At 38.6% G+C, this 16,111-nt stretch overlaps 1 protein-coding gene across 6 annotated transcripts in view; it reads left to right on the forward strand.

Annotated features, from left to right (window-relative positions):
* The window catches only part of WAPL (WAPL cohesin release factor), a 139,018-nt gene that overhangs the window by 88,049 nt on the left and 34,858 nt on the right, over positions 1–16,111 (forward strand). For all 6 annotated transcript variants that reach the window (XM_048311930.1, XM_048311932.1, XM_048311929.1 and 3 more), the window contains 2 exons: positions 2,867–3,913; positions 9,687–9,802. In XM_048311930.1, coding sequence (XP_048167887.1) covers positions 2,867–3,913; positions 9,687–9,802 — 1,163 coding nt within the window. The remainder of the gene's footprint in view (positions 1–2,866; positions 3,914–9,686; positions 9,803–16,111) is intronic.

A 16,111-nucleotide genomic window follows, 5' to 3' on the forward strand; every position in this document is an offset into this window, starting at 1 on the left:
CTGGTAATTAAGTTTTAGAGATTTAAATAGAAAATAAATCATGATTACTGCAGAACATTGTTATGGTTCCTAGGTATATGGTGCTTTTACTTGGGATGGGGAGTTATATGCTGTTGCTGATTTTAAATTACTTGGGACACTTATTCTGGTATTTGATCCCCAAAGGAGCCTAATTGCAGTTAAAAATGGGAGGAGATGTTCCATGCTTCTCTTGGACTACAGAATATCTAGTAATTCACAGTTAGTTCCTTTACTCATACTTTTTTTCCTACAGTCATACCAGCTTCTGCTGTAGTAGTTGGTACCAATAAATACTGTAATTTTAAAAATCAGAGTTATTTGAATTGCTGTTCCTGTACACCTTTGGGCAATTAGGAAGTGATTAGCAGTGCTTTCTGGTATTGAAGGTTTGGGCTGACAGCTATTGACCCACTGATGAGGTGAGAACAGTGGCTTGACAAAGTATCCTTTGAGGAGGTATTCCTCTAAATGTCACGGCTTAGTTTTCCAGTAATGCATTGTGGTGATCCAGTTTTAAAGCCAAACTTTCTACCTGGTGTACACTAAACAGTTTAGTGGTTACATTTTCCATCAGCCTTGCTTATTACTGGAGATGGAAAAACCTCCCTGGTGCAGTTGCTAAGACTTTTGAAGTACTGTATGTTTTTAAAATTTTGGTGCCCCAAAATGAAGGGGGAGGTTAACTGCCACTTTTTTGCTGTTTAGGAGTACCTTGGTGTGCTGTATTAAATTAGGAACTGAAAGGTAAAAATGAGATGCAACGCTTTGCTGATGCTTACGGAATCTTCTCAGACAGCTTCAGGTTTTAAATTTAATTTGCGGTTTTTCACACCTAAGTGTTGTGGTAGTCTTCAGCTTCACAATAATATTAAACATATGGGAGAAAGGAACATACTGTACACTGTCAAACTCCCTCCTTGGTTACAGATTCATTTTGGTTGTTCCTCTTGGATTATCACAAGCATGAGATTGAAATGGGAATAACAGTATTACTTGTATAACATATTGATACGGAAAAAAACCCCCCGAGATTCCATCACTGAGATGGCAGGGCTAGGGTTCTGTGTTCTTTGAGGAATTTAGTTTTGAGTTTTGCATTTCATGTATTCTGTGAAAAGCTTTTTTTATTTCTACCTGAGTATGTATACTTCTGTGACAGACCTCAGCTGGACCCCAGAAAACTTAGATGCAGTTTGTCAGGTATTGTTCTGGTTCCTTGAGGAATTTTAGCAAGGATTAAACCAATTTCCTGCAAAACTGGATTTAGTAGCCATTTCTTTTACTAGAATTTTCAGTATCTTAAAGTTCTTCTATAAAACATATGTGCAAGGATGGCATTTAGATTATGCCATTTTTAATTTGAAAACAAGTGAGCCAAAGTCCCTGGAACAGTGCCAATGCTCGTTTCCCTTGTCAGGAGGTTGAAATCTTCTAGTCAGTGCTGTGCAACTTCTGTGCCACTTGGGTAAATGGAAGCTGATGAAATTTAATGTGGTCAGGATTAGTGCTGAAGAGATGCTTAAGCCTTCATTTTACGGATTAGTTTAGGAAGCCTTTGCTGCCTAAAAAATTTGAACCTTTGAGGTTGCATTCTGCCAGTGGGGCCCCTTTTATTACTGTAGCGTTCTGCATGTGTCTTCTATGCATGTTCTCTTCTAGCATTTCTGTTTTCACTTGGCCCTGTCCCAGTTGCTTCTGGGTCTCCAGTTTATCCCATCATGTGCTACTCTTCTATGCACCAGAGTCTTCTGCATTGTCAGACTTCTTATCTTGCTTCTCCTGGCTCAGGCAGCCATTCAGTGGCAGTAGTAACGGCAGGCACCTGGGTTCCTGTGCTTGGTGATACTGTCTCAGAAATTTCCAAGAAATTCTTAATTCCTGGAAATAACCCTCTTATATTGCTGGGTATCTCTGTGTGTGTGTGTGTGATGTCAACAGCAGAGGATGGCCGATGCAGTCACTATGAAACTCTGGTACCAAATCCACCAAGCTTTTGTTGGTATTCAGGGGAAGCAAAGGCAATGGTTTGCCCACCAGTTTAGAGGACAACAGGACTTAGTACTTGCATTACCTCCTGGCATTACTGTTGTGTGGATGTTGGTTGGCTGGAAACAAAAACTTACAAAAACTGACTTCTTAGAGTGGAACTTGTTCTGTTGGGCAGTGTAAGATGTGAGTGCAGCTATGGGTTGGAAAAGTGCAAGAATAATTTCTGGCAGCAGCTCTTCTTCAGAGATGCAGAAATTAATTGCAAAAACCTGAATTTCAGAAGTGTTATAATTAAAAATGGTGATGAGAATTGCATTTTCTCTATTTCTTTTGTAAGTCCAAATATTTTCATTTGAAGCAGCAAAATGCAGTGACAGTTGCTGAAGCTGTATGCCTTTTTGTTCAGGGTCCAAGAAGGAAATCATTTTCTTACATAGTGAGAAAATGTGTAGTTGTTCTTTATCTCTAATTATTCAGTGTAAGTCAATTGTGTGTGAAACTTCAGTAATTTGTCTTTTCTGAAAATTTCACCACAGAATTTCTCCTTTTTTATGTAATTTGCCTTGGTAAATAAGTGGTTGTATTTAGGGTTTACCACTGTCTTTTTCATGATGCACATATTTTCAGTGATGCTTAAAGTTATTTTTTTGGTAGAAATTTCAAGAAGACTTTATTATAGCAAAACCTTTAAACTGGAGGGCTTAAAAAATATAAACCAGGTGGATAAAGACCTCTAATTTTTTTTGGCAATGATCACTGAATATTTTTTGTTATATTGTGACTTTTCAAAGTTGCCCACATGGGTGACTATTTTTTTAATATTTCATTTTAGTAATAAATACATCTTTTCTTGTAGATAAAATCCAGAACTTGAAAGAAGATAATGGGAACAGTCATTTAATCTATGACAATGCTGAAGAGAGTAATAAAACCAATGCTGAGACTACAGACACTTCTGGATGCAACACCGAAGCCAAGGACTTGCCTGATTCTTGGGACTCCCACGTGGGAAAAACAGCAGACTCTCCATCAGAAACATCTCAGACCAAGGGGCCACTAAGAACTCACTTGTATGAATGGGAGGATGAAACTGAAAACACCAGAACTGGAGAGTATATATTAGCTTTTGACAATGAGCATCTCTCAGAGGTGAAGAGCAAGGATGAGGAGTGCGATAAAGAAGATAGTGAAAATCCAAAGGAAGCCATTAGTGAAGAACTCGTGCAAACTATTCCTAGGCCAAGCAACTGTAGGACATATTGTCGATCCAACAAAGCAAAACTGCAGGGGGCAACAAATTTTGACAAGCTAATGGATGGCACTAGTCAGTCTTTATCCAAAGCAAACAATGAGTCAAATAATGATGGTCTGAACCCAGGAAAAAAAGTTTCTTTAAGTAGTGGGACCAGTTTTAGAGGGACGGTTGGACGGACTAGAGACTACACTGTTCTCCACCCATCTTGCTTGTCAGTTTGCAATGTCACCATCCAGGATACCATGGAGCGCATGGATGAATTCACCACAGCAGCCCCGACTGACCTGGGCGAAGCTGGGCGCTTAAGGAAAAAAGCAGACATTGCTACCACAAAAACTACAACCAGGTTCCGACCAAGCAATACCAAATCCAAGAAGGATGTCAAATTAGAATTTTTTGGGTTTGATGATCAAGACGAGGGAGGGGGAGATGAAGGCGCCTCTAGAAGTTCTGGGAGTTCCAATTACAAAATCAAGTACTTTGGGTTTGATGACTTAAGTGAAAGCGAGGACGAAGATGAAGAGTGGCAGGTAGCAGAAAGAAAGGCAAATAAAAAGCGAAGTAGAGCTGTACCATCTGCTTCCCTACAGTCAACCTCTGATGGCAATGAAAACTGTTCCCAGGATAGCCAGCTCAGTACTAATGCAGGTCAGTAGAACTCTTTTGGAATACATACGTGACATTTAATTTTAATTGACTTCGATATTTTGTTCTTTTTGCAGTGTACCTAAGATTTTGTCAAGCAAATTCCACTGGTTTGGAAATCTAACAGTTAAATTCACTTGAAATCTGGCAGTTAAACTCACTTCTCCTGTGGTCCTGTGTGGTGTTTCATGTCTTTCTTGAAGTGTGTTTTATGGCTCTTGATCTCTTGCCAGAGGCAGAGGGTTTTTTTCTTTTCAAACAGAAGATTCATACCTTTTCGGTGTGTTGAGCATACAGTATCTATACCTGGAAGCAGGTATCGTCCCACAGAGCCTCCAGATCAACCCACAATTACAGAGCTGAGTGCACATATTTAAGTAGCTCTGAAGAAACGGGAAATACCTTTTTCTGCTTTTGAATGTGTTTTTAGGCAGTTTGGACCTTTTATCTGAGGATGCAAGACTCGAGGGAGAGGCTGTGGGGACCCGTGGAGTGCCAGTCAGATAACTGGCTTTGGGAGAGCCTCTGATATTTGTATTTCTGCTCTTGTTTTCAGTTTTTAGGTATCTCTCTCCTCTGTATAGGTTGGGGAGGTGTGTGTATGTGTACTCACACACATATATATGAGTAAAACTGTACACATGGCAGTTGCTGAGCAAATTCTGGTGGTTAAAATCCTTTGCAAAATGAGACTTGCTTGGTGGTTGGTTGGGTCCTGTTGATGAGGAATAACTTTGGTGGCAGGTTGCTTTTAGCTCTTTTGCTTTGAAAAAGTCTAATGCCAAAGAATCACTTGTGTTGGAATAAATATTTCAAAACGCTGCCACTGTTCTATGGAACATTTTGGTCCTCCATTTTGGAGCATGAAGTGTGAGAAGTTTTATCTGCTTACTGAAGTTGTTACATTTTAAGACTTGGGCAAGATGTATTTTATTATGATAGGGAGAGAGGGTTTCAATCTAGCCTTGCAAATGTTGGAGAAGCTGGGCTTTTTTTCCTACAAATAGCTTCTGCTAATATAATCCAGAAATAAAATTTCAGAGGAAAAAATGTTCATTTCTCTGTTCTAATTTTAGCTGTTTCTAAAACCAGAATTTTCTGTAAGCCTTTTGATCAAAAGTAAATGTCACTGCTTGGGTTTTTTTGTGGATTTGAAAGGAACAAATGGATACTGATGCTGTACGAGAAGATTGTGTTTTCAAACAAAAAAGACCATGATTTGTTTTCATAAAACTCAGTTACGATGAGTCACTTGGGTTCCAGCCTCTTTGGAAAATGGGTTTATCTTACAGGGCTGCTTAAGAAGTACTCTTAGTCCCTGTCTCTAATGAGTCTTTGTTCAGCCATTTATTCCAAGGGAAAAATTTGCTTGTGCAGTTAATGCAGCTGAGATGCTGACCCATCAAATAATCCTTTCAGCTGCTGTCCTCAGAAGTCTCAAAATATCTGCACTTTGCATTTGGCACTGCATTCACCAAGTAGGCCTTTATATTCCAAGGTATCACAGGTCGTTTCCCTGAAATATTTTCCTAAGAGATTTCCATGGTACAGGGAAATGTAAATTAATGTTTTGTTTGTTCTTAATGCACTTCTCCACTCAGGTAAGACCTACCTTTCAGTGCCTCTGCTGAGAGGTGCTTCCCCTTTATTTTGCATCTCCTTTCCTCATTTGATTCTTGTTTTGTGCTACTGTAAGCAGGTGAGATTTGACTTGCAGGGATTTTTTTTTCTGAAATTTGAAAGGGTGATGTCCTGTAGGACAGATTATGAAAACAGGGAGTCTGATGCTGCCCTAAAATCTGTGGGACTCCTTGCTAAAGTTCACACTGTCTTCTCTCAGACCTTTGCAAATTTTGAGCATGATGGTCACTCAGAACAACCATGTTAAGAGTCCTTAAATGTAGTGATGCTGAGCCTGAGAATTTATTAAAAACTTCTGGATCTAAGCCTGAAGTTGCAGTAAAAAGTGTCATTGCTCTGAGTATCTTTACATACTGGAAAAATGTGACTTGTGCTTCCATGAAAAATGCCAGCTTTGACTCCAAGCCTGAGAAAAAGCTTTCAGAACACCTTGCATAATGTAACTCTGTCCTGAAATGATGAACAGTACTGAGAGGTGCTAATGCTACCTGAGTTCTGTATGTGCTGTTGTGTTTTTTGTACTAATGAATAAATCCCCAGATAAAAGTCCAGTGTTCCTATTCCAGGTTGACAGGTGAAATGCCAGACTGCCCTGGAAGAATTTCAGCCCTGGAAGTTCCTAAGACTGATTTGGGTGTTCCATGCATAAAGAATGTTACATGGCATAGTCAGTTTTTCAAGAAACTTGATGCTTTTGATGCTTTCTGTCACAGCCTTACTTTGCCATAATACTGGTTGGGTTACTTGCCATCATCTAGGTGTATTTTTATGAAACATATTTTAGAATCTTAATTTAAAACATCTGACAAAGATTCTGTAAAGGAACATTATAAAGGCTATTCCTTTCAGTCTAGTAGTTCAGAGAGGGAAAGTAAGTTTAACAATACATATTTAAATGTTTCTGCAAATGAAATTTAAGAAAGCGCAAAGACTACAGGAACAATATTTTTAGTGCAGGAAGAGTTGCAGAACAAATTAATTCGATTTTGGCTAGACCGTCTTCCATTGAAAATCATTTTCTGTTGCTCACTTCTATGATAGTCTTTTCTGCTGAAGTGGTTAAAAAACACCAAAGAAACCCCAAACAAAAGCCAAGCAATTAAAACCCCCAACTCTGGAAAAAAAAGCTCCACCTTTTAAATTCCTAGATGCTTTTACCACATTTTTCTTTTTAATGAAAATACTTCATAACTTTATTAGCCTTAGATTTTTGCTGAAGCATTGAGTTCTAGTAAGTTTACTTTTTATTTTGCCATTGCAACCTAAAATTCTCTCAATTGACTCTGTAGCAGCCCAGTGAAGCAAAAGCCCCTTTGGCTTGTGAGCCTCCCAGCTGGATCCTGCTAGAATGCTAGGGGCTAAAAGTACTGGTGAGACTTTCCTAGATTTGAAATTACTTTTGTCATTTCAGTTGCCAGAGTACAGGATGACTCCAGTGAGGAGAAGCTTTTAATACTGGAAGAAAGTGACTGACTTGACTGTAATAATCAATGGGGAGTTGTATCCAAGAGAAATCTATATTGCAGCTTAGTCTTTTGCTTTGTAAATCAGTTCTGATATCCAGCTTAACCTTTGTGTCATCTATTCATTTTTCCTTTCAGTGATCAAGATGAGATTCCTATAGTCTTTTTAGGTAATGTAGCTTTTATATATCAGCATCTAGCACTCAGTTCTGGGGAGCCAACGTTCCGTATTTTTTTATGCTTAATTCCTTTGCATCTTCTCAAAAAATGACTCACCTTCATTGGGTAAGTGTTTTAAGCCAGTTAAAACTGCATCAAAGTCGTCCTCAAAGGCAGAGTCCTGTTTGGATTTCAAAATCTTTTGCAGAATTACCCTGAGACACTTTAAAAAAACTACGTTGTTGTTCCCCAGGAAATTTACTGTGGTTGTTGCCTTAGTTGGTCTTTGAACATCTTTCCAATTCTATCCAAGACAGACAAATTATCTCAAAGATTATAAATGCCTTGAAAATGGTTGGACAGAGGGGAAAAGGCCTCACATGCTCCCATACTGAGAAAAAGGTCAATATGACCAATTTCTCTGCGAGGGGGCAAAAAAACCCCTAAAAACTATACAGGAGAAAGCCAGTGGAAATCAAGCTTCAGTAGGGTCACTGCTTACCAAACTACTCGTATGTTTGCCTCTCTCAGTTAACCAGAAGACTTCTCCCCCGACCCTATTTAGTTTGGATTAAAAGTCTGCTAAGATAATGCATGCAGAGTGCTTTTCAGGTATCTAGAAGGCCTCCAAAAGCATTGCTCAAATAAAAGTATTCCAGGTAATCTTACAAAACTAACAAGTGTTTGATGTGCTAGCAACATCAGAAAATGCAGAATTATCCTATTGTAAGTAGGAGTTGAAATGTTTTTATCAAGAAGTTTCTTTGAATTTAAAATTGCCTAATTTAAATGGGATAGTTCAGAATCACATAGGAGTAGAATTCAAACAAGGAACCTTAAGATGGTGTTAAAATTGTAGCTTATTTGATCCAGAGCACTGTTAATCATTATTGAAGGCAATGCCAGGTCCAAGTCTTAGCACAGGGCACAAGTTACTGTCCTCATCTGGTGGGTGAAACATATTGTATTTCTAGAGTCACTTGCATATTTGTAATGGCTGTTGTCAAGTAAATTACTTTTTAGCTTTTAATTTACAATAGGAGAGTCCAGTTCTCTTGGTTTGACTTTCTCTGAGAATTGCATTCATGGCCTGACTTCTTCCAGAATACTTCAGGATTTCATAAGGTTGTATATCAAAGCAATTTGATTTTAGTCCTTAAATTGGCTTCAGCAAGGACTAAGTTGTCTTTTACATAGGTTTGGAAGTAAGTTTGCTTTATTTAATGGAAATTAGTCTGTAGTATTTTTCCTCAGTTACACTAATTTTATCAAACATCTTTTAGAGTCATTTGTTTTCAGAGGGGCTGTTGGTGCTGTGTTCTTAGGCTCTTGTGCTCACATGACACAGCTACACTGCAAAGCAGTGGGATGGAATGTGAGAGGCTGGTTCCAGGAGGTGCCTTGCTGCAGGCATCCTGCCAGTCCTGGTGCTGCCAAGCCCGTTGAAATTTACTGCAATTTGGGAAACTCTGGAGCTTTATTTTACGAATACTTATATTCCTCAGACAAGTTTTGTGTCCTTGGGAGTGCCATTAGAAATTTGGTTGCCTGCTTTGCCTTTGCTTGCCTTCTTACCCAGCTTGGCTGGTCCTGTGTACTGGATGTGAGTGCACTTGGGATTAGAGTAATTTATCCTGCCTGCTTGTGTTTTTGCAGTGCGCTTTTCAAACAGTAGCAGCTTCTCAGGAATAGATTGGTTTTCTAAACAGTTTATCAAATGAAACAATGCTTCTCTGTGCCTGTCTTTATTTCCATCTTGAAATTTGTGGTAACTTCTGGTTTGTGCCGAATAAACCCTTTCCCTTGTCTCCAAGGGAAAATGCTTCAAACAAAACAACACAAGTTTAAAAAAAAAGAAAAAGGACAAAAATTTGATGACTGTACTGCAGATTTACAGTCCAGGTACTGGAATCAGTGGTAAGGCAAATATTGAATCCATTGAAAGGCCATGTCAGCAGTTTCTTCTAGCTGACTCTTTCCTGAGCTGATGACCGTATTGTTTTCCTGTTTACAGCAGAATAAGCAAATATAAACAGGCTGCCTTCATAAGAAGTGAAGCAAGATCAATTCTTCAGTTCTGTAATTGTAGTGTGTTCTTCTAAATCTCTTAATCTCACCATTTTGAAGAACCCAATCTACTGTTTTATTCATCTACTGCTCAGAGCTGTAGCAGCAAGCCAGCCATAAGTAAGCTCATGTAAAAGGTAACCTGGGATTTACAGGAGTATGGGATGGGAAGTAGTAGCCTGAAGCTTACCCAGTGGGCAAGAGGTGCTGTAATAGTTGTGACTGTGTACCTTGTCATGCTTCTATGCATTACTGCAATCCAGTCAGTAAGCCTGAGCTGCATCCAGGACAGTGCTTGGCATTAAAGCTGGTGTTTCTGATGAAGATTGATTGTTCATGATGTAATTTCAGAAGCTATACATGTGAAATTGTCAGATGCAAGAAATGCTCTAGCAGCTCAACAGCTTTTAAAATGGTTGTTTCATGTCTGTATTTACCTTTAACAGATCTGGAGTTTTCAGAGGATGCATCTGGTGTGCTTGAAGGCAATAAGAAATCCACAAATAAACAAGGTGATAAATCTAAGGAAAACACCAGGAAGATTTTTAGTGGGCCAAAGCGGGTGAGTAATGATGCTGAGACCAATGCAAAGTTCTTACTTTAATACGCTCCTCAGTATTGATGTTTCTTCTTCTATATGCAATGGGGCTTTTGTCCCAGTTTATATCTGCACTTGAGATCTATATATTGGCCTTTAATATTATTTCTGGAAAAGTAAAACATTCAAGTGCAAAATTTTTGTATTTATTATTGGAAGTTTCACTTTTCAGGTTCACATTACTATTATGGAGAACCAGACTTGTAATGTAGATGCATTCCCTGGAGATGATTGTTAAAACAAAGCATCAGTAAATGCTGTGTATTTTACTTTGTGACTTGTTGGTGTTTTGGGGGGGATTCTTTTAGTCTCTTTTCTTTGTTCTCTCAAGGAATATCTATCATATTGTAGAATTGAACTTTCCTTAAAACTTCAAATTAATTGTGCACTGGTATGGTCTTTATGAGGATAAGTGCCTTTATAGCATTTGGTGAGATTTCCCTTTAATTAAAAAAAAAAAAAGTAACCTATCCCACCCCAGCCTTCCCAAACTGTGTAATATTCAGTGTGAATTTGCCCTTTCATAGCATGAAAAGAGCTTATTTAAAATGTCAGTTTTAGATTTGGTTTATCTTACCTGTCATTATAGGGTACTCAGTATTTTGAGGCTTTTAAAAATGTGCATACAGCAAAAATTGAGTTTAGCCACCAGGTGAAAGTTTGCAATAGGGGGATCCATGTCATCTTCATTAAATGAAGCTTTTATGACCTGAATGTCCAGGACAGCCATTCCAATGCTTAAGGCCTTTTCATGAGCTTTTTGCATAACTTGTCCCTGTCTCACCATTGTTGCAACGCACAACTGCTCTAGTAGGAGAAAGAGGGAAGTGAACTTGTATTTCTGCTTTCCCTTTGAGTTCCATAGGTTTTGCAAGACCTGGCAGTTGTATGGTATTATAGAAACTGTCTTTTACATGTCTTCAGAATGTGCTCATCAGTCCAACAGTTCTAAGAAGCTTTTAAAATTATTTTTCCTAAGGAATCCTAGTAGTTCCTCGTGAAGATAGCTAATTACTTGTGTTATATGATAGTTTAACTTGAAGTAATTTTTCAAGGTGCCTTTTTTGTTTTGGTCTTCTAGAATCAGAAGATTTATTATCTTCCCAGTTGTGTTGATATATAATGAGTTTTCATTTTAAGAAATGAATCTGTGAGTGGAGAAAGGATGACAAATCTGGTTTAGTTCTCAAAACACGCAGGGGAATATTTTCATGTGGGAGGATACATGACCAGTAGGTCCTGTGATGCCCTTTGAAAAAGAAGTGTCACTTGTTGCTTTGACTTTGGACAGAATGGGAAGCTCTTGCCTCCAGAGTTTGGAGTTAGATAAGTGAGGAGGGCGTTTTCAAAACTGAAATAGTATTTCTTGAAGATGAAAGTTCCTCAGCTTTTGCTGATTAAATAATAATTTTTAAAAATTCAGCTTCTTATCAGTGAACAAGTTACAGTACACTGAGAAACAGAAGTACAGGAAGTGTAAATTTAACTGTAACGTTTTCAGCTGTATTTTTTAACAGCATAAAACAGCTGTGGGTGTTCTGGTAAATACAGAATTTAAAAAATAATTTAAATATTTATATGCTTCAGATATTCTGTAATAGCATTTCATGTGTTTCATGTTTAATTTTTATTCTTTAAATCCCTGAGATTTTATGTGAAAATTTATATGAAAATTTAATTAATTTTGACTATATATATAGTGAAATTACGGGGGGGGGGAGCCTTAGAGCAATATCATATAAGAGAGAGTGGTTTCAACTCTAGAAAATTCTCAGTTGGGAAAAAACTTAATTCAAGTGGGAAAGTTGAGAACGAAGCGGGTTTTTTGACCCTGTAGTGATATAATGGAACTAGAAGTAGATGTTGCTGTAATTGAGATTCAGATTTTAAACTTTAATGTTCTCTAATCATACGGCTGTTACATGGAGTTACTAAGGAAGCTTGTAAAGCTTGTTCTGATGGTAATTAGAGATGCTATAATTATCTTCCTAAAGTATGGGTATAGACTCTTAATCTTAGTTGTATCTTAAGGGAATTTTCATTCTGGGAATAAAAAAAAAAAACCAAAAAGAACTAGAAGTATTAACCTGATCATAATAACTAAGCAATCTTAAAAAAATCTCTGGAACTTCTTTACTGTCTCAGCACCATTTATTTTTTCTTGTAGGAACTAGCAGATGCAGTATTAAACATTTTCTGTTAGGTGGTGGTATTCAGAGCTGTGACACTGCATCAGACTGAGCTGTCAAGTAAACATCTCTGTTACTCAGGAAGCAACAGGTGCTATCATTAAATTTCAGCACATCCAGAAAGCGCAAGTATTTTTTCCAGTTTGTATTCAGCAGATCTCTCACCCACGTTTGTGGTTTTGAAAACTTGACCATTGTCTCCTAATGCTGAAGTTCAATTCTTGAAACTTTGAGTGTATGTACAGTAAAATGTTACCAACATCATTGACTTAGTGAATAACAGTGTTTATAAACACTGCTTTTATTTACCATAAGGACTGAAATCACTGCCTGGTTGCAGTAGCTGCGGACATTAAGATCGGTGAGTAAAGTCTCAACCAGAGCCATGCTTTTAAGTGAATGAAACCTCTTTATCCTGAGCCTGAGTTATAGGAGGAGTGTTACATTCCATAGCAACATAATTAAGTACTTACAGTGCATAAATATTGGCATTACTTGAGTTGCAAATCATGGGTGTGAAGTATACATGAGTAACATCTGCAGAAGTTTGTTTGCAGCTGTTTACGATTTTAATTCAACTGGCTGGGTAACTCATGCTCTAGCATGTAAGTTCGGGAACTCTGGATACACCCACCTGCTGGCCCCTTTGAGCTTAGTTCCCCTTCTACAGATGAAACAAATTTTCCATTAGCAGGCAAACCCAACAGAGTAGACAAGAAATTTTTTGTTGCTACGGTCCAAATCTACTGAGAGTAAAGACTTGAAAGTAGAGAGCATAAAAATTATTTCCTGAGATTTCTTGCTTCTGCTGCTTTCCCAACAGAGTTTAGCTAGTCAGCAACTGAAGAGAAACAGTTTTTCTCGGAGTACTGTGGAATGGTTTTCTGTGGTCTTATGCAAAATATCCGTCTCTAATGGGAACCTGAAAAATGCCAACTTAAAAGTGTAAGATAAGGAGAGCTAGTCTATCCCCAAACTTAACCTTTTGATTTATCAGCCCTAAAAATTAATGATTCTGTGTAGTGTTTTGTGTCAGTTCAGTGTTTGTGTTGTCCAGCATGTTACTAGGGACCACCATCCTCTGAACAGCACATTTTCTGGGATGGCCCCTCTGCTCTTAAAATGTATAATGAGTGATCTGCAGCTCTGTGCTGATCCTAGTTCTGCCTGTGGCCGTAGGAAGTCAGCCTAGACATGGTGAATAATGATTACCTTTGAATATCTCAAGGTAAGAATTTAGATGGAGTTGCAAATCATAGTTAAAAGGTATGGAGCCTTTCAGCTTGAGGGGCCTGGGACGGAGAAACTATAATCTTTCTGTTACTGCTCTTCAGGACTGCTGAGGCACATGGGAAGACTTAGGGAGCTGCATGAAGGAGACAGAGGAGGTACAGCAGGAAAAAAAGCACTGACTCTCTCAAGTTGGCGTGACTGGAAGCAGACTCAGTCTTATGTTTTCTCAAAGTAGCATGAAATTTCAGTTAGATGGCTGCTTTATCAGTATTTTTTTTTCCTCTCCTTTAGAGTAGGTGAATTTTAGAAACAAGTCCTTTTGGAATTAATTTCTTAGATGTTGATATCTTTTGCACTGAGTGTATTTCATGAAGCTTCCATGCTACTATAGAATGCAATTTTAGCACCTATAAAACACTGAAATTTTCTTGAGAGTGTGAAATGTGCTTTTTGTGATTGGTAAGATGAGGAAGAAAGTGCTCACTTCATGGTCAGTCTACGTTGGTGATTCATGGACTACTGATCAAACTAAAAACTAACCTGAAGGCTAATTCATTGCTTAATGACTTATGACTCCAGTTAAAATGGGCATATTTCAATTAAATACTAACTTTTGCAATGAAAATTTACTGTTTATAAATTACTTTAAGCTAGCTCAAATTTTTTTCTTACTCTCTTGTATTGCTATGCCCAGAGAAATGTCTTTAAATTCACTTGTTGAAATCTTAGCCCTAGAAAACCTGCCTGGTTTGCGACTGTGTACACATTCCCACATGTACCCAGTGAATGGGAATACATCAGTGGGCTTTTTCTTTTCCTCTCCTTGTGCACATATTGGCTTGTACATACAGGAAAAGGTATGGTAAAACCTCTTTGCCACTAAACTGATTATCTTGGTCTTTCCTTTGGCCCATTCAAATACTGGACCACAGAGTTTCCGGTGTGTGCTGGTTTTGGCTGCAATAGAGTTAATTTTCTTCAGAGGAGCTCTTACAGGGCTGTTTTGGGTTTGTGCTGAGAACAGTATTGGTAGTACAAGGATGTTTTTGTTATTGCTGAGCAGCACTTACACAGAGCCAAGGCCTTTTCTGCTCCTCATCCCACCCTGCCTGCCAGGAGACTGGGGGGTGCGCAAGGAGGCTTGGGAAGGGACAGCTGATCCCAATGACCTAAGGAATATTCCATACCGTATGACATTGTGCTCAGCAATATAAAAAGCTGGAGAAGAAGGAACGGGGCACACACCTTCGGAGTGATGGCCTTTGTCTTCCCAAGTAGCTGTTATACACAATGGAGCCCTGCTTTCCTGGGAATGGCTGAACAGCTGCATGTCCATAAGAAGCGGTGAATGAATTCCTTGTTCTGTTTTGCTTGCATTCATGGTTTTTGCCCTCCCTGTTAAACTGTCTGTCTTTATCTCAACCCTTGTGTTTTCTCACTTCGACCCTTTGGATTCTCTCCCCGGTCCCACTGGGGTTCAGTAAGCAAGGAGCTGGGTGGGGCTTAGTTGGCAGCTGGGTTTAAATCACAACAGTCCTTTGAGGCTCAGTGGGTGTGAGAGAGTGACAGATTTGATTGGGATGTGCTAGATCAAATTGACAGCTGCTAGTGCAGTTTAGCTTTTAATTGGCAGGTGTCTGCTTGCCATGAGGCTCCCTTGCCTTGCTGTATGGCATGGCCTAGTGCTCGCTAGCAGCTGCTTTTGGCTTTCACTGCTTGCTATGCCTGGGAACATTTTGGTAACAGTACTTTTAACAATGGCATTGCTTGAAAGTTCCTCCACAAGTGTAGACTGCAGTTGCTAGGAAAAGCTGAGGTCCTCTTGCACTGCACATCAAAAACCAGCAACCAAAAATACCCAGTCCCAAACCCAACAAAGCCTCATCTAGTATAAGGACTGGTTTTACCTGAAGCAGGCAAAAAATACTGGCAGGAGGACATGGTTATACTGCTTTTATTCTCCCTTTGCTCAACCAGCTCAGTCCTGTTTCCTCGTGCCTTCAGTTTCCCAATGTTGTGTATTACTATAAAAATAACTCACTAAAAAAAGAAACATTTAACATAAATCTTAGTCCAGTTCACTGGGAGACTCTAAACTATTCTATCTACTCAGTTGAGGGAACCCAAGAAGAAAGATTAAGTCATCTTAACCTGGTTAAGTCAACATTGCAACTGAGAAATGCTCACTAAGCACAGTGGCGTTAGCAGGATTACTTGCAGCACTTTGATCAAGTGACATTAGTAGTTAGTCATGACAGTAGTGTCGAATACATGAATGAAAGCATTGCTGAATTCAGACATGGCTTAACCAACAGACTTCTGCTGAACTTTGTATCCAAGAGAAAAACTTGAGCCAGTCATAACTGTGTAACTATTTATTGTTTTTCATGTTTTAGTTAAGTTTTAAGAATGACTTCTGTACCCCACAAAGTACAGAAATGCATGCAAGATTTCCGAGTGTGGACAGGTAAGTTGGAAGGACATGTTAAATCAATACTGTGTAAAGAGCACTTATTTCCAGTTACCAAGTGCTGAACCAGGAAGAAATTTTCTTTTTTTCTATGTGACTTTAGTCTGATCTGCAACTAGTCCTTAGTTCATTATGTAAATGCATCTTTCTTTTCCTATAGGCAGTTTTTTTTCCATGAGGAGGTCAATTTCCTCATGGAAAATAAAATACTCCTGTTATAAGGTTAGGCACTGTCAGAAGCTCTCAATACCTGAAAATAAAACTTATGTGTGAACCTTTGTTTCCAATAGGATTCATTGTAATACGTGTTTTAAGGGTATAAGAGATCTTTTACAGGTTGATGGGAGCTTTCTCCACTCATGGAGAAAGTGTTTCATGCTG

Source organism: Corvus hawaiiensis, chromosome 8 (assembly GCF_020740725.1).
Source record: "Corvus hawaiiensis isolate bCorHaw1 chromosome 8, bCorHaw1.pri.cur, whole genome shotgun sequence".
In the NCBI taxonomy this organism is placed as follows: domain Eukaryota; kingdom Metazoa; phylum Chordata; class Aves; order Passeriformes; family Corvidae; genus Corvus; species Corvus hawaiiensis.